The 23,435-nt window shown below is 42.3% G+C and overlaps 1 protein-coding gene across 7 annotated transcripts in view; it reads right to left on the bottom strand.

The window, feature by feature from the left end:
* The window catches only part of SPATA6 (spermatogenesis associated 6), a 178,886-nt gene extending 176,420 nt beyond the window's left edge, over nt 1–2,466 (bottom strand). For 6 of the 7 annotated variants that reach the window (XM_077991555.1, XM_028844159.2, XM_077991547.1 and 3 more), the window contains exon 1: nt 2,220–2,466. Coding sequence is in view for 4 of the 7 variants with exons in the window: in XM_015139044.3 (XP_014994530.1) it covers nt 2,220–2,270 (51 nt within the window). In the remaining 3 variants the exon portion in view is untranslated. 7 annotated transcript variants of the gene reach the window in all.
* Between the last annotated feature and the right edge of the window lie 20,969 nt (nt 2,467–23,435).

Genomic DNA, 23,435 nt, shown 5'->3' with positions numbered 1-23,435 from the left:
ATATAACCTTTCTATTCAATCAAAGCCAAATTAATCAATCAATCAAACATGTTTAATTTGTATGTTTGCTAGTGGGGTTTTCTTTTTGGAGGGGGCGGGGGCGTTGTTTGCTCCTTCTGAGCATCAGAGCCATTTTAAAAGGCTTTTGTTGTTCAGAAATTCAGGAACATTTTGCAGATCTGCTTCTAAATAGTTGTGCAATCCTAGACAAATAATAGCCATGCTAAGCATCGATTTTCTTGGCTGTAAAAAGGGACTGAATTCAATGATTTCCATCTAAGATTTCTCGAAACTATAAAATTCTGTGACTTAAATGTTTGTTGGGGAAAAATATTATTTCCACCTGCATAGTTTTCTTTAGCTCTGATAAGTAACAAAGCTCCATTATTCAGTGAATTACAGAGTCATTCACTTTCTGCAATACAACTAATACTCAAGAGAAAAGTAGCTATTCCTCCGACTCCTTCAAGCAGTAATCAGTTACAACAGAGTACTCTTCCTCTTAGAAAGTTTGTATTGGCAACGTTAGGGAAGCTGCAGCCAGCCAGTCAGGCAGCTGCACTCACCAGACTGCTAAACACCATTAGTTGGCAGGAGGAGGAAGAAGCCAGTAACAAAACCTATTAGGGCTGAACTCTGAAGGAGTTTCACTAAACTTCAGAGGAGGTCGAGAAAGCTTCGTGCATTCCGCTTGCTAAACTAATTTTACTTTACAAAAAGTTGTCAAAAATGGCAGCTTTGGGAGGAAAACAAGTAAAGCTAGGAGTTTCCGAGAAAAATCTCTGCAGGCTTGAAGGTAAAGGGAGAGCCCAAGAAAATTTCTACTTCACCACTACTGCCTCACACTCTGCCCCACCCACACTTCCCTTCTTTAAGACCTAACAAAAGACCTAAAACAGTCCTGTGACTTCCCGAGGGGTTTAAGTTCCGTGCTGCAGCAACCTCATTCTAACGTGAGGAAGGCCAGCCAGGAAAGGCGGGATGCTGCAAGCACGGGTTAAGTGGAGCCTGGCCAGCAGGGTGCACAAGAAGGAAATGCAGAGGGCTCCTGGCTGCAGCACCCAGGAGAGTAATGGTAAATATTTAAGCACCCTCAACCCCCAAGTTTTGCTAGGAGATCAAAGAGAAGACAACATATATAAGAAAACTTAGAGAGTAAGGAGTGAAAAGAGACCGAATGGTGAATTTTGGTTCCAAACTCCGTACAGGTCTGTGCCTGCAGGACTAAAATGGGGTGTGGGAAGGGTCTTGTGGGGATTTCCTCCAGAAGAGACAAGCTGGAGTATTCCTCTGAACAGGAGAATGAGAGGGTTCTCTAAAGAATGCAGGGGAAGAAGTTCAAAACCCTTGGAAGTATTCTGAGATCAACAAGGGGGATAGAGTTTTCTCCTAGCATGGAGAGGTCCAGCCCCTTCACTGGATGAGCGGGGTCTCTGCCCCAGCTGGACTTCCACAGGAGGAGGGCGGAAAACATCCTCTTGAGCAAGTCTGGAGACTGCAGGGGTGGGGCTGTAAGTTTGGGGAAGGAAGAGCTTCCCTCATAAAGTTGACTGGGCCTTTCTTACAATGGCTGGCACAAAGTCGGAAGGGTCTGGGGACAGGAGGGGCCTGAAGTGATCTCTGAGGAGTTGGGTTTTTCCTGGAAGGCCCTGGGAGGGAAGGCAAGGTACTTAGCGCAGTGACACAATTCAGTTGTTAGGTGTGAAGATTCCCCTTTGAAGACAGAATAAAGAAAGGCCCCTTCATTAATGCGGGGTTTGAAACTGGTCCGAAGTGGTGTGCTTGCAGGGATTCGGGAGGAAATGCGACCCCCACCCCCATATTTGGGAAAGGCGGGGACAACAATTCTCTAAGAGAACTGGAGCCCAGAAGAAGAAGGAAAACAAAGCTCCCGCGCCGCGCACATACACTCTCTCTCACTGGAAAGTTAGGAGCAAGGAAAGGAACTCTGAAGTGGTTTGGGAACGATCTGAAAGCGCGCAAGCTGGAAGTCGGGTTGAAGCCAGCGTAGCGGAGCAGGAGTCAGGCTTCTGCGTGGCCGGAGTGGAAGGGCGCTCATGAGTGCGAGGTGTGGCAGGACCAAGGGGGCGTGGGGTCGAAGCTCCCTAGGGATGATTCGGAGGGTGAAGGTGGTTTGGGGGTGATTCTGGGCTCTCGGAGGTGACCTGAGGGAGTCCCTGAGCCAATGCGCGAGGGTGGGAGGCGCTACCGGTACTCACTGAGCTGATCTCCAGCGCCAGGGCGCACTGCAGCGCCTTCACCTTCGGCATCCGTGCGGGGAGGGGCGGCGGGGAGTGACCCCAGCCACCGGCCTTAGTGAGGCGGGGAGACCTGGGGCTGGGCGGGGACGGGGAGGAGACGAGGTGGCGGCGGCGGTGGCAGCAGTGGCCCCCAGGCCGGGGCCCGCGGTCCAGCCTGGGTCCCGCCGGAGAAGCAGCTGAGCGCGGGGCGCAGGCTCGTTGTCATGGCAGCTGGGGGGGCGGGGCCGGAAGAGAGGCCGCGCGGGGCGCTCCAGGGGCCACCCGCGCGGGGGCGAGCTCTGGAGGCGGGGCTTGACGAACGCCGAGCGAGGCGGAGCCGGGCAGGGGGCGGGGCTTCTGAAGGGGCGGGGTGAGGCAAGGCAGTTCCTCTGTGATGTCAAACTGCGCCCAAAGCCAGAGGAAAGGGAGCAGCTGTTTGTATGATGGGACAGTACTCAGTTCAGGGAGTTGGAGTTCCGGTAAGGCCGTCGGAGGGAAGCCCTGAGTTCCAATGTGGTGATGGCACCTTGGGCTAGTGGCGACCCACTGTGGCCTCAGTTTTCCCAACTGTAAGAGAATAATAATTATTAGACCTCCTATTTGAATTTCATGGTACAGTTTACAAAGCCAGCATGAGGATACTGGGAATTAGAGAAGAAACGACCAAATCAAATTCGGAACCAGGACTGGAACCCAGGCGCTCTCAAGTTAAACCTCAATTGCCTCCCTGAGGAGAGGGGCTTGAATCAGATCGTCCATACTCCTGGTCTCCTATTCTGTGATTCTCTTTGTTAGCGCGTTCCCTTTTCCATTCAAGTTTTCCTGTCTAAATCACCCGTGTATGCATCTTAATGCATATTGCTTAAGTGGAACCGTCAATGAGGGGCCAAAAATAAGTCCAGCTGTGAAGGGCCTGGCAATAGACCATCAAAGATAAAAAGAACCTAAGAGATTGCCCAATCCAATCATGCTAAAAATCATTTGTATTGCAAAATACATTATACATGCAGAAGTGTATAAAACACGTTTATCTTAATAATAATGTGAACAGTACCTGTACAACTAGCACCAGGTTAAGAAATAAAACATTACCAGCACCTGAAAAATGCCCCCAACGATTACATTGCCTTTCTTGCCCTGGAAGTAACCACTATCCTGACTTTTGTTGCAATAATTCTCTTCCTTTTGCCATTCATGTATGCATTTCTAAACAAGATGTTGTTTAATGTTTTCTGGTATTGATAGTATAGGAATGGAATTAATACTGTATGTATTTTTCTGTGATTTGCTTCTCCCACTTAATATTATGCTGTGGAATTCAGCCACTGGTGATGCTGTGTAGCTCAAGTTTTTTCCATTACTGGACAGTATTCCAATATAGATTAATTGATTTATCCTTCCTACTATTGATGATCATTTACACTGTTTTCATTTTTAGCTATTATTAACAATGTTATGAACATCGTAGTACAAGTCTGTGTCTATTAATGCACATGTACTAGAGTAGAAGTGGGTTGACTGGGTATTAGGGTTTTGCACATGTGGGACTTTAAAAAGTAAGACCACACCATTTTCCAAAGTAGTGTACCTATTTATGTTTCTGGTGGGGATGTATAAGAGTTCTTATTTTTCCACATCATCGGCAACATTTGTGTTTGGATTTTTAACTTTTGTATATTTGGATGTGTGTATTTTAGGTATTTCAGTGTGGTTTTATCTTGCATCTCTGGGTACTGTTGAGGTTGAGTACCTTTGGTTTTGTTAGGCTTTCCGTTTTCTCTTACTGAACTGCCAAGTAGTTATCTTGCCCCCTTTTCTATTGGTCTCTCTCTCAGTTCTTTATATACTCTGGATAATAATTATATGTCTACTCTGTATGTTGCAAATATCCTTTCCACTTTGTGTTTGCATTTTAATTTTACATATAGTCTGTGATTAACAGAAGATAAATTGTTGTCGTGGAGTATGAGTATTCTCAGTTTGACCAAATAATTCCAAGTTGCTGTCCAGAACACCATACCAGTCTACGCTCCCAATGTTTGAAGGCCCCACATTCTTCCCAGGCTTGGCATTATCAAGCGTTCTTGTTTTCCCCAACATAAGCGACATAAACTGTCATCTCACTATTGAATTTTTCAGATTACTGATGAATCTGAGCATGTCTGTATGTGCTACAAGATTTTCTATCTTTACTATAAATCATCTGCTCATAATGCTTTACCCATATTCTATCAGGATTTTTGTCTCTTTTTAGGAGTTTTGTGTATTCTGGTTAGTTAATTAATTCTAAGATGCTACAAAAATCTTCTCTCTTTATGGTCTTTTTATAAACTTTGTCCAGGACTTTGTTTTGTTTTGGGGTTTTTTGGTTTTTTTGTTTTGTTTTGTTTTTGACAGGGTTTTACCCCTGTCACCCAGGCTCTGGAATGCACTAGCGCAATCTCGGCCCAAAGCAACCTCTGCTTACCCAATGATATGGTTTTGCTGTGTCCCCACCCAAATCTCATCTTGAATTGTACTCCCATAATTCCCACATGTTGTGGGAGGGAGCCAGTGGGAGATAATTTGAGTGTTGGGGGTGGTTTCCCCCATACTGTTCTCGTGGTAGTGAATAAGTCTCATGAGATCTGATGGTTTTATCAGGGGTTTCCACTTTTGCATTTTCCTCATTTTCTCTTTCTGCCATCATGTAGGAAGTGCCTTTTGCCTCCTGGCATGATTCTGAGGCCTCCCCAGCCCTGTGGAACTGTAAGTCCAATTAAACCTTTTTCTCTTTCCAGTCTTGGGTATGTCTTTATCAGCAGCATGAAAATGGGCTAATACAGTAAATTGGTACCAGTAGAGTAGGTTTTGCTGAAAAGATATCCGAAAATGTGGAAGCAACTTTGGAACTGGGTAACTGGGAGAGGTTGGAACAGTTTAGAGGGCTCAGAAGACAGGAAAATGTGGGAAAGTTTGGAACTTCCTAGGGACTTGTTGAATGGCTTTGGCCAAAAGCCTGATAGCCACATAGATAATAAGGTCCAGGCTGAAGTGGTCTCAGGTGGAGATGAAGAACTTATTGGCAACAGGAGCAAAGGTGACTCTTGTTATGTTTTAGCAAAGAGACTGGGGGCATTTGGCCCCTGCCCTAGAAATCTGTGGAACTTTGAACTTGAGAAAGATGATTTAGGGTATCTGGCAGAAAAAATTTCTAAGCAACAAATCTTTCAAGATGTGACTTGGGTGCTGTTATAGGCATTCAGTATTATAAGGGAAGAATAGCATAAAAGTTTGGAAAATTTGTAGCCTGACAATGTGATAGAAATGGAAAACCCATTTTCTGAGGAGAAATTCAAGCTGGCTGCAGAAATTTGCATAAGTAATGGGGAGCCTAACGTTAATCCCCAAACTGTGGAGAAAATGTCTCCAGGCCGTGTGAGGGGTATTCACAGCAGCCTCTCCTATCACAGGCCCTGAGGCCTAGGAGAAAATGGTTTCATGAGCTGGGCCCAGGGTCCCCATGCTGTGTGCAGCCTAGGGACTTGGTGCCCTGTGTCCCAGCTGCTCCAGCCATGGCTGAAAGGGGCCAACATAGAGATCAGGCTGTGGCTTCGGGGGGTGCAGTCCCCAAGCTTTGGCAGCTTCCACATGGTGTTGAGCCTGTAAGTACACAGAATCAAGAATTGGGGTTTAGGAACCTCCACCTAGATTTCAGAGGATGTATGGAAACGCCTGGATGCCCAGGCAGAAGTTTGTTGCAGGAGTGGGGCCATCATGGAGAACCTGTGCAAGGGCAGTGAAGAAGGGAAATGTGGGGTTGGAGCCCCCATGCAGAGTCCCTACTGGGGTGCCACCTAGTGGAGCTGTGAGAAGAGGGCCACTGTTCTCCAGACCCCAGAATGTTAGATCCACCAACAGCTTGCACAATTCACCTGGAAAAGCCACAGACACTCAATGCCAGCCTGTGAAAGCAGCCGGAGGGAGGCTGTACCCTGCAAAGCCACAGGGGCAAAGCTTCCCAAGACTGTGGGAACCCATGTCTTGCATCAGCATGACCTGGATATGAGACCCAGAGTCAAAGGAGATCATTTTGAAGCTATAAGATTTGACTGCCTCGCTGGATATTAGACTTGCATGGGCCCTGTAACTCCTTTGTTTTGACCAATTTCTCTCATTTGGAATGGCTATATTTACCCAATACCTGTACCCAAATCCTATCTAGGAAGTAAATAGCTTGTTTATGATTTTACTGGCTCATAGGCAGAAGGGACTTGCCTTGTCTTGTCTTGGTATGAACTTTTGGGTTAATGCTGAAATGAGTTAAGACTTTGGGGGACTGTTAGGAAGGCATGATTGGTTTTGAAATGTGAGGACATGAGATTTGAAGGGGCCAGAGAAAGAATGATATGGTTTGGCTGTGTCCCCACCCAAATCTCATCTTGAATTGTACTCCCATAACTCCCACATGTTGTGGGAGGGACCCAGTGGGAGATAATTTGAATCATAGGAGCTGTTTCCCCCATATTGTTCTTATGGTAGTGAATAACTCTCATGAGATCTGATAGTTTTATTAGAGGTTTCCATTTTTGCATCGTCCTCATTTTCTCTTGCCGCTGCCATGTAAGAAGTGCCTTTTGATGAGTTCATGTCCTCTGCAGGGACATGGATGAAGCTGGAAACCATCATTCTCAGCAAACTAACACAAGAACAGAAAACCAAACACTGAGCGTTGTCACTCATAAGTGGGAGTTGAACAATGAGAACACGTGGACACAGGGAGGGGAGCATCACACACCAGGGCCTATTGGGGGGTGGGGAGCTAGGGGAGGGATAGCATTAGGAGAAATACCTAATGTATATGATGGGTTGATGGGTGCAGCAAACCACCATGGCACATGTATACCTATGTAACAAGCCTGCATGTTCTGCACATGTATCCCAGAACTTAAAGTATAACATAAAAAAAAGAAAAAGTGCCTTTGCCTCTGCCATGATTCTGAGGCCTCCCCAGCCAGGTGGAATTCTGAGGCCTCCCTAGCCATGTGGAACTGTAAGTCCAATTAAACCTCTTTTTCTTCCCAGTCTTGGGTATGTCTTTATTAGCAGCATGAAAATGGACTAATACACCCCAGCTCAAATGATAATCCTGCCTCAACCTTCCAAGTAACTGGGACTACAAGCATGTGCCACAGTGCCTGGCTAATTTCTGCATTTTCTGTAGAGACAAGGCTTCGCCATGTTGTCCAAGCCGATCTCAAACTCCTGGGCTCAAGGGAAACACCCACCTCGGCCTCCCAAAATGTTGGGATTACAGGCGTGAACCACTGCACCCAGCCATTAGGGTGTACTTTCGTTCATAGAAGTAACCTAAGTTCAATGTAAATCAATCATTTTTGCCTTATATTTGTGTTGTGTTTTTAACATTTTAGTAAGTCTTCCCCAAATTAGCTTGGTATGGTGGCACATGCCTGTGGTCCCAGCTACTTGGGAGCCTAAGGTAGGATTGCTTGAGTCCAGGAGGCGGAGTCTGCAGTGAGTGATGTTTGCGCCACTGTACTGCAGCTTGGGTAACAGAACCCTGTCCTGTCTCAAAATAAACAAACAGTTTTCCTAGTCCCCAGATGCAAACATACTGCATTTTCTGTTTTCTTTTATTAACTTTATAGTTTACCTTTCACATTTTGATATTTATTCTATCAAGACTCAATTTTTGTACATGATGTTAAACAGTAATCCAGGATTTGCTTTCTTGTTATTGTTTTCCCTTTTTAAAAAGTATGCTAGATTTTCCAGCAGTACCTACTAAACATTCTGTGCTTCCTCTCACTGATTTGTGGTATCACCTTTCTTATGTATTAACTACCAAAGTTCTGTTTTCAACTTTGCTCTTCTGTTCCAGTCTTCTATTTCTCTCTTCTTGCAACAGTACCACATTGCTTCTGTTTATTACTATGGCTTCTATTTGGCAAGTCTCCTTTTTTAGGAGACAGATTTAGCTATTTGTGATCCTTCATTGCTTCTTTTCATTTTAGAGTAATTTTATCAAGTTCCTCAAATAGTCCAGCTGGAATTGGAATTTTGACAATGATACATTAAACTTATAGATTAATTCAGGGAAATGACATCTTTGTAATATTATGTCATCCCACCCAAGTGCATGGAATGTATCTCTTTTTTTTTTTTTTTTTTTTTGAGACGGAGTCTCGCTCTGTCACCGAGGCTGGAGTCAGTGGTGCTATCTTGGCTCACTGCAACTTCTGCCTCCTGGATTCAAGTGATTCTCCTGCCTCAGCCTCCGAGTAGCCAGGACTACAGGCACCCACCGCCATGCTCAGCTAATTTTTGTATTTTTAGTAGAGACAGCATTTCACCATATTGGCCAGGCTGGTCTCAAACTCCTGACCTCGTGATCTGTCCACCTCGGCGTCCCAAAGTGCTGGGATTACAGGCATGAGCCACCACGTCCGGCTGGAATGTATCTCTATCAGACATATTCTATGTCCTTCACTAGAGTTTTCAAGTTTTGTCCATAGAGATCTTATGTAATTCCTAGGTATTTAACTATAGTTTTTCTCTTTATAATATTGAGAATAGTTTCTGAAGTTTTAGTTATTTTTACTAGTTTGTTGTTGCAACTATACAGAAATTTTGTCTTTATAAGTTAATCTGGCAAATCTGTTAAACCCTTGCTGATTGAAATAGTTTCTCTGTTCCATTGTTAGTATTAATATTTTTCTCACAGAGATGATAAGCACTATACTGATTTTTCATTGCTAGCATAACAAATTACCATAAACTTAGTGGCTTAAGTGACATAAATTTATTATCTTTTAGTTGTGTATTTCAGAAGTCCAATACAAGTTTTGCTGGACTAACATCATGGGGTCAGTAGGGCTGGATTCCTTTCTGAATGCTCTAGGAGAAAATCCATTTTCTTGCCCTTTCCAGCTTCTAAAACCCATTAGCTTTCCTCAGCTCATAGTCCCCTTTATCTAGCTTCAAAGTTAGTAGTTCCTCGTCCAGTCTTTCTCACATTGCATCATTCTGACCTACTCTTGTACCTCACTCTTCCACCTTTAAGTACCCTTGTGGTTACATTGAGCCCACCAAGATAACCAGGGTAATCTCCTTATCTAAAGGTCAGCTGATTAGCCACTTTAATTCTATTGATTGCCTTAATTCTCTTTTCCACGTAACAAAACATAGTCACAGATTTCTGAAATTAGGACATGGACATGTTTGGAGGCTCATTATTCTGCCTACCACAAACAACAAAACACATAATAATTGCATTGCATTGAAGTACATCAAATATGTTGAAAACTCATGAGTTGGTAATGTTATTCAAAGGGGAAAAAGCATTGGTCAGATTTGGATGACTTTAAGAACCAATTCATTCTGAAACTGAGAAATAAAAGAAATCAAGCATTTATCCTGAATATCTTGTTTGAATTCTACCTCAGGGTGACCAAAGAGCTGATGAAAGAAAGTTCTTTATAGAAAAATCCCCAATATAAATGAATAAGAATAAAGAATTGAAATATTCTTGGCTGCTGAAACCATTAGTGAAAAGCTGATGAGGAATTTCATAATAGATTAGTCTGATAGCACTCAAACACACTGATCAATCCTAATGTCACAAAAAACGGTATGTCCTTTGAGATGATGCAATTGGAAGTACACAATATCACCATTCATATCAAAAAATCAAACTTGAATCTTATCAAGTATCCAAATCTGTCACCAACATACAGGAAATATAAAATGTAAAGTAACTCGTTAGAAAACGTCATAGTGATGCAAGCAGCAAAATAAATACAATGTTATTTCTTCAACAAATAAATCGCAAAGAAGAAAAGAAGACTTAATGGATTAAAAAAGACTAAAGTGAACCTAATGTGAAGTGTTTATGAGACCACTGCAGAAATTTGAATGCTACTGGATACACGATCTTGAGAAATTATCGTTAAATGTTTACGTATGATAGTAATACTAGGGTCCTGTTTTTTTAAGAGCTCTTTCAAAAAAAAGTGTTACACATTGAAGTATTTATGGATAAAATATGATGTCTTGAATTTGCTTCAGAATACTCCTGGTGAGGTTGGAGGTGGTAATGATGGAAAGTAGGTGAAGGTATGGATGAAACACATGAGCCACGTAATTGTTGAAGGCTGGTACCAAGTATGCTGGAGTTGATTTTACTATTTGTTTCCTACTTTTGTTTATGTTTAATTCCATATTAACACATACAAAAGTAAATAGATATTGAACAGTGTCAAGTGCCTTTTCTATACTGATTATTGAGATAATCATATGAGCTTTCAACTTCAGCCGATTTATGAAATGAATTATATCGATAGCTTTTTCTGATGATGCACCTTTCTTGTAGCCCTGTACTACATTATTTTGTGAAAATGCTTCTGGATTGTTAGTTAATACTTTATTTAGGTTTGTGCATCTATATTCATAAGAGAATTGGACCTATAATTTTTTTCTTTTATTGCCTTTTCCTTATTTTGGAATCTAGATTACACCAACCTCATAAAATAAGGGCACATGTAAGAGCAAATGCTCTTATCTTGCAGATGCCTGAATGAGGAGGCAAGATCAGTTTGGCAGTTGAAGCAGCTGGAATCTGCAATTCAGAGAATCTAAGAAAAGACAGCCCTGCAGAGAGAGACCCAGAAACCTAGGAGGGGTTTCTCCAAATATTCAAGGCTGAGGGATAAATGTTACATACACAGGGTGAGCCTCCAGAGGCTTGCCGATTAGCAACGGCTACAGTTTCCTTATCTCAGGGATCACAGATTGTGCTACCTATTGCCTACCATCTGAAAACAATTGCTTCCAATATTTCATCCAGTTTAATATTTATTTAAACCAAGGTTAATCTGGCATCAGTTATTCCATTGTGAGTGGATGTGAAAGTACCAATTCCATTCCGTTTTACTATTAACTATCCTTAGCCTTAATATGTATCAGTAGGTGGCTTGTTGCTAGGAATATTAAATGAATGGCATGTTTCATAGGTTGTGTTTAAAGTGTTTTTTGAGTTAGAGCTTTCTTCAATAATACTTTATGATGTCAAAAACACTTAAAAGTCATAGTGTTGAACATCTATATAGGGTTGGATCTATAATAACTTCTTAACTTTTCCTAAACACTGTTTTTTGTTTGTTTGTTTGTTTGTTTTGTTTTTTTTAAGTGAGCACCCAGTTTGGGAAATTCTGAATTAGGGGAATCATAAAAGGTTTCATTTTAGCTGGGCCACATAAGAAAAGTAAGATATCAAATTGTAAAAATCATTAAGAACTTCTATCCCATCTGAAGTGTGAGTTGGGTGCCTCTTCTCTGTGCTCCCTTAACATCCCATTTTATCTATCTATCTATCTATCTATCTATCTATCTATCTATCTATCTATCTATCTATCTGTCTGTCTGTCTTCTTCCAAATATCCATGAGAAAAAAATCCAATCATAAAAATATTTTAGGCTGGGTGCGACGGCTCACGTCTGTAATCCCAGCACTCTGGGGGGCCAAGGTAGGTGGATCACGAGATCAAAAGATCGAGACCATCCTGACCAACATGGTGAAACCCTGTCTCTACTAAAAATACAAAAAAAAATTAGCTGGACATGGTGGTGTAGGCCTGTAGTCCCAGCTACTAGGGAGGCTAAGGCAGGACAATGGCTTGAACCCGGGAGGCGGAGGTTGCAGTGACCCAAGATCGCACCACTGTACTCCAGCCTGGTGACAGAATGAGACTCCGTCTCAAAAAAAAAATATATATATATATATATATATATATATTTTTTTAATATTCCAATTGTCTCACTTTGTGGATGAGGAAAATAAGTAGTTAGAGGTCAAGTAACTTGGCCTACATCTTTTCCCAAGATTGTAAACTCCTAGTGAGCAGTAACCACATCTTCATTTTCTTTGTATAAAACAAGAAAGTTTAGCATGAAAAAGGTACTCAATTACAAATGTGTTGGATTGAAATGAAGACCCTTGGAAGGGGATTTTGTACCTGAGGATCTCTTTCCTTTGGCCATACTGTTCCATGAACAAAGTTCAGCCTTTGAAGGCAGGCTGACTTGAGGTTATTACTACCTTTACCATTTGATAGCTATGTGACCTTGGCCATGTTGTTTCAACACTCTGAACCTCATTTTCTCTGTGTATGTGTGGTCCTTCTTATAAGTTTGTGAAAAATGTGAAGTCCTTAGCCATGATAGCCCAATATAACAGGCTAAATGATAATAGGTTCATGTTCTTTTCCTTTATGTTCTCAGATAAGCACTGTCCAACTTTGAGGTGTTTTGAGGTCTCGCCTGATTTGGATTGTTTAAGTTTATGCTATTCTTTGAATTCTCTGAGCTGTTCTGAAGCAGTGTATCATGAACAAAAACATCCCCAGTTCAGTCCAAACCCCTGGTTACATATCATTCTTATTCCATGTTATAACTAGTTTGAGGGTGTTCCCTCTGTTATTGCATTCAAGTTTCAGCCTCACACAGAAATTCAGCAGCCAATTTCTAAGCCCTAAGCATAAAACTTGGGGGGAAAATGACCTAAAGAGCAGCATTATGAATAGCACTATTATAATTAATGATCTCTCAGGAAGATTTACAATGCAGGTAGCAGATAAAACAAGTAGTATTGCTTCTGCACTTCCCCTCCTTTTATTCGCTATGAAATTTTATGGAAAATAAGTCCAGTGAAAAATGTAAGCTCTTAATCTTTCCCAGAAATCCTACCTCATTTGATGAATACTTTGAGGGAATGAATTAGAACATTTTTTTCTTTTATAGTCTACTTTGCATTTACAAAGTGAGGATGGTAGCTTAGGCTGCCTGGCCAACTGATGAGAAGGTCAGAGGGTCAGAGGCATTCTTAAAGACCTCTATTGTCTTTCATTCATGTTCATTTTCCACAAGGGAAGTAATTTCCAACAAATCAGTGTCTTCATTAGTAATAATATTATTAACAACAATAATAGCCATAGTAACTGTTCAGTGAGAGTCCATTATATATCAGGCATTCTGCAAGGTACTTTATATACATATGAGTAAACCTTACACAATTCTACAGGGAGGTATTTGTATTCCCATTTAACAAATAAGGAAACAAGGTCCAAGTAAATTAACTTGCCCAAGGTCACACAGGTAGTACTTGGCAGAGCAGGAATTTAAACCTAAATCTTGTCCAACTCCAAAGGCAGCCTTCTATTTGTTATAAATGCTGCCTCTCATCGTCACATATCATTTTGTTATTAACAATAACAAACATACCAATTAGTTTAAGATACAATACAACCAGATAATCATGATGACAACAGTAATTATTATATTATCATAATAAAATAGATGTTTTGTATGTTACTATAATCTTGAATTTGAATAGAAATTTGCTTTCTGAAAGCATGTTCCTGTCATCTAATATGATTCTGTATCTATTAAAGTAGTACTACATCTAGAGTTCTACTACTAGATTTATTTATCACTGAGAATAGTTTGGAAGATTTAAGAGAAACAAGACTTCTTAAATTTCTTATATAGTTTAGAATGAAAAGATATAGCAGGAATAACCTGTAGTAAGAATTTTCTTGTATAGAACAATATGAATTGTACATCTTGGAAAAAATGTGTTTGGGCTTCAAATGTATTATACAACTTTAATAATACATACCCAGAAGAATGTTTTGTTTTATTAATCTTATCTCTCCGAGTAAGATACACTAGTTCCGTCAATAATAATTAGATTGTTATGCCTCTGGCTGAGTTTTAGAAAGTAATAAGCCAATGAGGAATCACTTCCAATTTCTTATACAACAGCCTTGGATGGAGAAGAGTTCCTTTCTGGTGTTAGATCTAGGAAGTTGTTGGGGGAAGGAAGGTTCTGAAATAAGTGGTTCTGATACCATTTATTTTTGTCCACAGCTACCAAGTTTTAAGTATCAGAGACATTGAGTAATTGTGGTAAATGGAACAGTGGCCTCCCAAAAATGTCTGCATCCTAATTCCCAGAACCTGTCGATGTTAGCTTCTATGACAAAAGGGATTTTGTATAAGTGATCAAGTTAATGATCTGCGATGGGGAGATTATTCTGGTTTATCCCGGTGGGCCTCATGTAGTTGCAGTGGAAGCAGAGGAGTCAGTCAGAAAGAAAGTGATATGATGAAAGTGGAGGGAGAAAAAAAGATGTAATACAGAGCCATGAACCAAAGAATGAGGACAGCCTTTAGAAACTGGAAAAAGCAATGAATGGCTTCTCCCCTAGAGACTCCAGAACTAGCCCTGCCAACACCTGGATTTTGGCCCTGTAGAACTCATCTCAGACTTCTGACTTCCAGAACCATAAAATAACAAATTTGTGTTGTTTTAAGCCTCTATTTTGGGGGTACTATACTATAGCAGCAATAAGAACTCTATGCAATAATTGATTTGATCAAAATCTACAGGTAGGTTAAAAGTGAAACAGACTGCAAATTTCTTAAACTAGTCCAGAATCAATTTTGCAACAGAAATTACAAATTTTAAAATCAAAACACAAATAGTGAGCTCAGAGGACTTTTTAAGCCTTGCCTCAGGTAAATAACTCCTCTACGGTGTCTATTAAGGATGGTTTCTTAGCACACTTAATTGATAAGCAATCCCTTTCAGTTCTTTGTAGGCAACCTGCAAATTTTAACAAAATTAAATTCTGATACCAGTCCCTGAAAATAAATCAGGCCTTTTAACTGAGGGTGTGAACAAAAACCATAAGGCCATATTAGCACCAAGTGACTGTCCTCCTATCCCCTGCAACCCTGGGTATTCCATTCTGGGTATTCTTCCTCAGACAGATGTGGCTTATCAATGCCTTTGGGTATCTTCATTTCCACTTGTTCTTATAGGGAGGAAGAGTGGAGATGAGTTGGATCTTTCTCCATTTCTCAATGAGATTGCAGCTCCACTCCCATACTGAAGACCTACTCTTCTGTATGGAGCCTTTCTCAGCTTCTGGCCCTCAGAATAAGGTTGACTTTTCACCTCTCCCTCAAACTTCTGAGCTCCTATACAAATAAAGTAAGAAGCTTTTCTTTAATTGGTTTAATCATGATATGGTTTGGCTCTGTGTCCCCACTCAAATCTCATATTGAATTGCAATCCCAGTTTGGGGAGGGACCTGGTGGGAGGTGACTGGCATGGAAACGGATTTCCCCCTTGCTGTTCTCGTGATAGTTTGTGAGGTCTCATGAGATCTGGTTGTTGAAAAGTGTGTAGCACTTCCCCCTTCACTGTCCTTCTCCCACTCCACCATGCTTGTAGGTTTCCTGAGGCCTCTCCAGCCATGCTTCTGGTACAGCCTGCAGAACTGTCAACCAATTAAACCTCTTTTCTGTGTAAATTATCCAGTCTCAGGTAGTTCTTTAGAGCAGTGTGAGAATGGACTAATACAAATTATCTCTTGCTTAAAGAAATAATAGTTAACAACACCTGGAATTCAATACATATCTGATTCCACTCCAGACCAATTAAATGAGAGCCTTTGGGAGTGAGCCCTAAGCATCTACATTTTAAAGTTTCCCCAGGTAATTAGTCAGGATTGAGAACCATTTTTCTAACTGAGTCATAAACCCTATTCCTGGCCAAATTTTAATCACCAGTGTTATGGGATGAATTGTGTCTCCCCCAGATTTCCATGTTGAAGTCCTAACCCCAGTAACTTAGTATGTATCTGTATTTGCAGATAAGGTCTTCAGAGAGGTAATTAAGGTTAAATAAGGTTACCAGAGCAGGCCCTAGTCCAACATGACTGCTATCCTTGTAAAAGAGGAGATTAGGACATAGACAGAAAGAGAAAAGACCATGTGGAGACACAGAGAGAAGATGACCATCTGTAAACCACAGAGAGAGACCCCAGAAGAAACCCTACCAACATCTTTGTCTTGGACTTCTAGCCTCCAGAACTTTAAGAAAATTAATTTCTGTTGCTTAAGCCACCCAGTTTGTGGTACTTTGTTATGGCAGTCCTAGCAAAGCAAGTATAGCCAGTATACCAGTTAAAAATTTTTATCAAATCCATTGAACATTTTCATCCTAGAAATACTCGTTCTCTGAACTCTGAACATTAGCATGGGGTATACTTCTTTGCAAGGAGATAAAAAGTAATAATAACATTCAGCATAAGAAAATGCCAAATACGTGAATTGCTTTTAGTTGCAAGTAGAAAACTTAATTATCATTTGCTTTAAAAAATTGAAGATATTTAATTGTCTCATATAAGAAGAAGTCTGCAGGTGAGGAGGAGAGAGATGCTGGAGGGGATCATCTGATCTGAAGGCCCAGGCGTTTTCTGTCTGTCCATTTTACTGTTTTTAGCACGTTTTGGTGGATTTTGTTTGTTTTTGTCCTCATGCTGGTTGTCTTCAGGCTGCTTGTTTACATTCCTACCACGAAAAAGTAGCATGGGTAGCACCACATAACTGGCAAGTCATACCTGTCCCTTTTTATGGAAAAGTAAAAGCTTTTCCAGAAGCCTCCCAACAGACCTCAGTTTCCTAAGGTCACACAGCCTTCTGTAGGTGGAGGGGAAGCTAAAGGTGGAATACCTCATAAATGGGAAAGGAACATTCAGGACTGGCTTAAACCAGTGGTTCTCGATAATGGTTCATCCATGATGTCATCTGGAACAAAATTGGGATTCAACTAGCAAGACAGGAAAAGTAACAGGATAGGGATAGTGATTAATATGTTGTGGCAGACACAACTAGAAACTATTTGCTCGTAAAACAGGGAAGATCTAGCTGGATTGGGGCATATTTAATGCAAGACTAAAAGGATCATTCAGTCTCTCCCCTCTCTCTCCATTCCTCCTCCACCTCTCTTCCCTTTCATCTCTCTCCCCCTCACCTTCCTCTCTCTCCATCTCCTTACCTCCCACTCCATTTTTTCCTGCTTTCATCACCTATTTGCTCTATTTCTAGCACATCTTCATAGCCAGGTTTAGATAATCAAACAGGACTATAAAAAATACTCTTTTTGGCCAGGCGCAGTGGCTCACGCCTGCAATCCCAGCACTTTGGGAGGCCGAGGTGGGCGGATCACAAGGTCAGGAGATCGACACCATCCTGGCTAACACGGTGAAACCCCATCTCTACTAAAAATACAAAAAAAAAAAAAAAAAAAATTGGCCGGGCGCGGTGGCTCAAGCCTGTAATCCCAGCACTTTGGGAGGCCGAGGCGGGCGGATCACAAGGTCAGGAGATCGAGACCACAGTGAAACCCCGTCTCTACTAAAAATACAAAAAATTAGCCGGGCGCGGTGGCGGGCCCCTGTAGTCCCAGCTACTCAGGAGGCTGAGGCAGGAGAATGGCGGGAACCCGGGAGGCGGAGCTTGCAGTGAGCCGAGATCGCGCCACTGCACTCCAGCCTGGGCAACAGCGTGAGACTCTGTCTCAAAAAAAAAAAAAAAAAAATTGGCCGGGCGTGTTGGTGGGCGCCTGTAGTCCCAGCTGCTCGGGAGGCTGAGGCAGGAGGCTGGCGTGAACCTGGGAGGCAGAGGTTGCAGTGAGCCAAGATTGTGGCACTGCACTCCAGCCTGGGCAGCAGAGCGAGACTCTGTCTCAAAAATAAAAGAAAGAAATACTCTTTTTTTATTTTTGAAACAGGGTCTCGCTCTGTTGCTCAGAGTGGAGTGCAGTGGCATGATCTTGGCTCACTGCAACCTCCGCCTCCCAGATTCAAGCGATTCTCATGCCTCAGCACCTCCCAACAGCCGAAACTACAAGCCCACGCCACTACACCTGGCTAATTTTTGTATTTTTAGTAGAGATGGGGTTTCACCATGTTGGCCAGGCTGGCCTCAAACTCTTGGCCTCAGTCATCTGCTTGCCTCAGCTTCCCAAAGTATTAGGATTACAGGCGTGAGCCACTGCACCTGGTCACGAAATACTCTTTACAGAACCAAGACAGATGACCATGTAGTGATTAATTGAATGCGTTCAGTGACAGACAGCTCACTGCCTTCTGCAGAGATGCTACATATGATAGTACAGGTTGTGCTCTGCACGGGGCACCTGCCCAAAGCAGCAGACGGATGGGGCCCAGAAGCCACTGTGTCAGGCTTTGACCAACTAGAGAAAGAAGTGCCTTTTTCTAATTCACACAAAGATGCCACACAGGCTATCAGGGGCCCTGGTAGTATGAGGCTCTCTTTTCCAGTGTTACATGGCTGTGACCACTATCAGGTTCTCTTTTACAGTAAGACAAAATTTACCTCCTCAAAGATTCTATTTAATGTTCATTTAATGGCTTGGAGCTGCTTAGGACACATTTGCCATGACATCTTTTCTCTTCCAGGATACTCAGCCCTGGTTCCTTCAGACATCAATGCAGCTAAACACAGTTCAGGTTCATCCTTACCATTCACCCTCATTCTTCTTTCATTACCGCATCGAGTGGTCAGTGGTCCTCTTAAGCTGTAGCACCATAGTTTGAACATTGAAATAGAATGTCCTGAATAAAAGAAAGAAGATGTGGAAAATAAAAGGCCCTGTCCACAGAAATCACCTTGCTGCATGGCCATGAGGGAGTAGACATGAGCAGGCTCAAGAGTAAGTAGCAGAGTTTAGTGTCATGGAAGTCAATAGAGGAAAGAGTTTCAAGGATGAAGTGAGGATCATCAGTGTCTCATGCTGTTATGAGGCTGGGAAGTAAGATAAATACCAAAAGTGTCTAAGCAATTTGGAAATTGGTCATTGGCAACCTTCATCAGATGAATTTCAGTTAATGGATGAGTATGGATAATTCCAAATAAGGTAGTAGAGAAAGCAAATGCAGAAAAAAGGCAAGCTGGCCAGGTGTGGTGGCTCATGCCTGTAACCCCAGCACTTTGGGAGGCCAAGGCAGGAGGATTGCTTGAGCTCAGCAGTTAGAGATCAGCCTGGGTAACACAGCGAGACTCCTATCTTTACAAAATAGAAAACATTAGCCAGGTGTGGTGGTGCACATCTGTAGTCCCAGAAACTCGGGGTGGGGCTGCAGTGGGAAGATCACTTGAGCCTGGGAGGTTGAGCCTGCAGTGAGCCAAGATCATGCCACTGCACTCCAGCCTGGGTGACAGAGCGAGACCCTGTCTCAAAAAAAAGAACAAGAACAAGAAAGGCAAGCTTATGGATGACTCACATGGTCAAGGAGTGTGTGTGTGTATGTGTGTGTGCACATACATGTGTGTTTAAGGATGAGAGAAACTTAAGTCCGGTCACAGGTTAAGCAGAAAGAAGAGAGAGAGAGAGGCTGCAACCTGAAATCAGGAAGATGATTATTGGAAAGATGATTATTGAAGCTAATCTTCTAAAAAGCTTAGAAGAGTCTGGGGTCAAAGGCACAGATGGAGAAGTTGGCTTTGAGCAGGTAGACTAACACATCTTCCATGAAGCCCAAGAGAAGAAGAATGTGCAATAGAAAATGGGGAAATTCCTTTGAAATTAGTACACAGAAAGGTTTTGGACAATTTCTTTTATAAAATGAAGTAATTTCAGTGTTAACACATCCCTCCTTGCCTCTCCCCACGTCATTGAATACTTATTGAATTTGAGCCACCAAGCATGTTGGCTACAGAAAAGAATGAGACAAAGCCTTTGCTCCTGAAGAGTTGGCCCAGTAGAGAAGGTGCTGCTCCTCCATAATCACTTCTCACTCCCACCACAGGACCCAGATCAGCACCACACGCAGGGCAGGGATTAGACAGAGCTCCCTTTTCTCACAGTCAATGAGATCCTAAGTCCTTTAAATCTTTCTATGTGTTCTTGATATTTCCTAATCATTTTATCAAATGTGTAAGAGAACACAGCTCACTGGGATGGCAGGAGGAGGGAAGGAGTCAGAGATAGACCAAGTGGGGGAGGAATAATAAATTGTTATTTTAAAGCAAATGGCCTAATTCCTCCTCTGGAAAGAACCATGCTTTTTTGGAAAAATAACTTTAACACTTATCTACAAGTATAGAAAAGGAAACCCAGAGGATATAACCAGGATAGCCTAGTACAGTCAGAAAGAGTACACAAGTGCCTCTCACAACAAAGTGGGATGAATTCTGAGGTTCGAGTGTGATAAGGAGGAGGGAAGTTGGAGAATACCTACAATGAGAGAGGAAGAAGTAAGGGCTGGAAGCACTGTGAGAGTGAGCAGGGTAGGTTGTGCTCCCAAAAAGTCATCTCTGAATAGAAAAAAAATGAGATGGGGATAGGAAGTGATGTGATGGCCTTGCACTTTCTGGTGACACTGTAATTGTTGGCTTCTGTATCAGGCTGGCCCTGTGCCCTGTAAGATCCTTCAGGCAAAGGGCCAGGTCTTGACTGTTTCATTCCCAGGAGTCATGATGGTGCCCAGGTGGTTTCATGGAGCATGAAGTTTACATAATTGGGGGAGCACCCTTTAATAAGAAGAATACAAAATATATTAATGAAAAATTTATAAGTATGAAAGTGAATATATATTTAGAATGAGGGAATACATCACAAATTGAATTTTTAAAGTCTCAAAATCCAGAAAAATTACAGTCTATTTTTATTAATTAACTGCCTGTTATATCACTATATTTCTTTCTCTGTTTCTTGTGTTTATTCTTTGATCACCCCTTTTTTTGACAACAATTTTTTAAAGAGTTTTTTCTTTTGGGAGAACAAAAAGATAATTCAGTCTTTCTTCTAGCATGATTGATAAAATTAGATTTTTGTTTTACAGAATTCAGAAAAGTTTATTTTAGTTTCCCAACTCCTTACTAGTCATGTCTTGTAAATTTTTCAGACTGTTGTTTTTAAAAACCCCTATCAAGTTTCTTTTATTATGTGCTATAAATTTTTGAGGCATTTGGCACTTCCTCATGCAGTACTAATTCTGCACACTGTGAATTGACAGCACTCATTAACCAGTTTGTGGCCAATGCCTGTGTTGTGGAGGCTACGCACCTGTGAGTCACGTCATTGGGCAAGCGAATATAGTGGACCACAGCAGCATTCCTAGAAGCCATCCCAACACAAGATGGCTAACAGTACCGAATTTTATATGGGAAGTGACTGTGAATCACATAAACATAACCCACTAAACCCAAACGTCACTCCACTTCCCTTTAGCTGGGTCCGAAAAATGCCCATGTACACTTCATTGCTTCCATATGTGAAGGTGAGTGAGGTGGAGGGGAAGGAAGTTGGCATAGAAAATGACAAGGATCTTAGGCGACTTCCATTAAAATATCTTCCTTTAGAAATTTATAAGAACGGGCCAGGCACGGTGGCTCACACCTGTAATCCCAACACTTTGGGAGGCTGAGGCAGGTGGACCACGAGGTCAGGAGAGCAAGACCATCTTGGCTAACACGGTGAAACCCCCTCTCTACTAAAAATATAGAAGATTAGCCAGGCATGGTCGTGGGCACCTGTAGTCCCAGCTACTCGGGAGGCTGAGGCAGGAGAATCATTTGAACCCGGGAGGCGGAGTTTGCAGTGAGCCGAGATTGCTCCACTGCACTCCAGCCTGGTCGTGACAGAGTGAGACTCCGTCTCAAAAAAAAAAAAAAAAAAAAGAAATTTATAGGAACATGGTGTCAGGGGATCACAATTCTGGGAAAGGGACCAGTGCAAGTTAGGGGTTCTGATGCCTCGTGAACCTATAATAAATCTGTTGGTCTGCCCCATAAGCACGCACTGTCGTATCATGGGCCCTAGGTGAAGGTTGACTGATTGAAGCAATGTGAAAGTGAGGGAAAGGAAGGAGAGGAGTGAGCAGGAACAAGGGCACTGCTGCCTGTAGAGAAGCAGCTGCGTGATACTGTTGGTAGTTGGTGAGGTATCGTCAGTACCCCAGCCTGACCTCAGCCTGAGGAACTTGCTCTGCTTGTCTGCTGGGGCTTTGGACCTCCTGGATGAGCTGCCTGTGTTCCTGCCTCCTCTTCACCCCTAGCTGTTCTAGCTACACAAAGGGCTATATTCTCATCACCATGGCAGGAAGTTTGCCAGTCACCAAGCCTCCCTGTGTGCCTCTTTGATTTGCAACATTTAAAGGGCATGAAGAGATGCATTCAGAGGCAGGCTTTTAAACCCGAAGTTACCCTAGTGTGAGTCCCAACTAAAACATCCTTGCTGGCAGTAACTGCTGAGCACAGCTGGACGGATGCAGCATTTGCCCTATAAAACATTTGATACTTTGCCAATAAACTGTAAAGAGGGGAAAAAAAGGCCCCTGTCTTCTTTGCAGTTACAGGGCAGCTTTGGAATGTGCCAATCAAAGCAAAAGGTGACCCTTGCTCCATGAGAGTATAGTATCCCAGCCCTGCTGATGAATAAGAGTATAGTCAGGCCTCTCACTCAAACCCCCACTTGGCAGAGCCACTGGGATTTCAGAGCCTGTCCCCAGATCCCTCCCTTCCCTACTGCTCTTGGGTGGTTAAGGGTGTCCTCAGGAGCCACTGAAGCCATCTGGCATGGGTACCACAGTCACTCTCCACTCCCTCTTTGCGATTTGTCAACTGGTACAACTACTGTGGCACAAGAATGGTGACCTGCACCTCCACTGTCATTACTGTCCCTCTTTAGAGCTGTCCCTTCGCTTGTAACCATGTTTCTCTGTTCTCCATACAACAAGGGTCTTGAGGCTGGGTGCGATGGCTCATGCCTGTAACCCCAGCTCTTTGGGAGGGCGATGTGGAAGCCTTAATTGAGGCCAGGAGTTTGACATTAGCCTGGGCAACATAGAGAGTTGCCTGTCTACAAAAAAAAAAAAAATCTATATATATATATATAGATAGATATAGATATAGATATATTGAAGGGAGAATCTCTCCAGCCAGTGAAAACATCTCCTTCAATCAGATGTCAAGGAACCTGGCAATCTCCTAAAATGTTATTTATAAAGATGAATGCCCTTTCTGATTTTCAAATTCATTCTTGATGAATGTGAGTCATCCAAGGCCAAGTTGGAAGACAATTTTGGAAGATGATCGGTAGCATCCAGAATCAAGTACAAAACATGATTCCTCCCTGCCAACGCACAAACCTACAAAAATTCCAAGATAGAAGTCATGGGCCTCCTCTTTTAGAATTAATTCCTTCAGAGCCCACAGATTCTGCTTAAGGGCATCCTGAGTTCCAATTTGCTTGAGTGCCAGTAATCTGGGGCTCAGCCATCTGGCCTCAGAGTCTTTTTTATGTCTCTCCAGAAATAAGAA

The sequence above is a fragment of the Macaca mulatta genome, chromosome 1 (assembly GCF_049350105.2).
Source record: "Macaca mulatta isolate MMU2019108-1 chromosome 1, T2T-MMU8v2.0, whole genome shotgun sequence".
Lineage (NCBI taxonomy): Eukaryota > Metazoa > Chordata > Mammalia > Primates > Cercopithecidae > Macaca > Macaca mulatta.
This window is presented reverse-complemented; position numbering and strand designations above follow the sequence as displayed.